Source organism: Myotis brandtii, unplaced genomic scaffold (assembly GCF_000412655.1).
Source record: "Myotis brandtii unplaced genomic scaffold, ASM41265v1 scaffold721, whole genome shotgun sequence".
NCBI classification, from domain to species: domain Eukaryota; kingdom Metazoa; phylum Chordata; class Mammalia; order Chiroptera; family Vespertilionidae; genus Myotis; species Myotis brandtii.
In genome coordinates, this window is record NW_005370848.1 from 470,515 (window position 1) to 471,381 (window position 867).

At 54.8% G+C, this 867-nt stretch overlaps 1 protein-coding gene across 1 annotated transcript in view; it reads left to right on the forward strand.

Moving 5' to 3' along the window:
• Window positions 1-867, forward strand: part of LOC102241821 (liver carboxylesterase 1) — a 36,330-nt gene that overhangs the window by 18,162 nt on the left and 17,301 nt on the right. The window contains exons 9-10 of the mRNA XM_014530133.1: window positions 98-172; window positions 468-806. Of these exons, the coding sequence (XP_014385619.1) occupies window positions 98-172; window positions 468-806 (414 nt within the window). The remainder of the gene's footprint in view (window positions 1-97; window positions 173-467; window positions 807-867) is intronic.

Below are 867 nucleotides of genomic sequence, written 5' to 3' on the forward strand. Positions count from 1 at the left end.
GCTGTCTCCCAGCCTGCACCGGTTTGGTTGTTTGGTCAGTTTGGTTCTTCCCGTTAGTTCCCAAATGAGTCAGGACTGCTAACCTGTGTTTTTACAGATGATGGGTTACCCGATCTCTGAAGGCAAGCTGGACCAGAAGACGGCCTCATCACTCTTATGGCAGTCCTACCCCGTCACTGTAAGGGTCTAGGGAATTCGAGGGATGGGCTGAGACCCAAGAAGGGATAGTGGATTGCCCCAGGTCACTGAGCAATTAAATGGCAGAATGAAGACTGGGGCCAGAGGGTTTTCTTCCCACTTTTGGCCTTTCCCACATTCCCACTGGGGGAGGGCGGGTTTGCTCAGGATTTGAGAGCATCACTGTGGACACTGGGGGAGAGAGGTTTTGCACAGCCTTGCTCACTGGCGGGAGATGCCATGTCGCTCAACCGGGGTGGCAGTCCCTTTCACTCTTGGTTCCATTTCAGAACATCCCTGAGGCACTGATCCCAGCGGTCATTGAGAAGTATTTAGGAGGGACAGATGACCCTGTCAAAAAGAAAGACTGGTTCTTGGAGTTGCTGGCAGATGTGGTATTTGGTGTCCCATCTGTGACTGTGGCACGTGGCCACAGAGGTGAGTCCCAGAGATTGGACAGGAAGGGACACCAACCCCACCCACTTCGCTGTCTGTCCTGCCCACCCCTCAGCATAGACAGGCCTCCGAGGCTGGTTCCATGTGGCCAGGGGTGGGGCGCTGTCCTGTTTTGGTTTCTGCCAGAAGCGGACTCTGAGAAAAGGATCCAAATGCCGCTAGTTTATTTGGAGGTGACCCCATGGACACCAGGAGAGGAGTGGAGAAGTGGCGTGGGAAGGAGAGGGAGCCAGG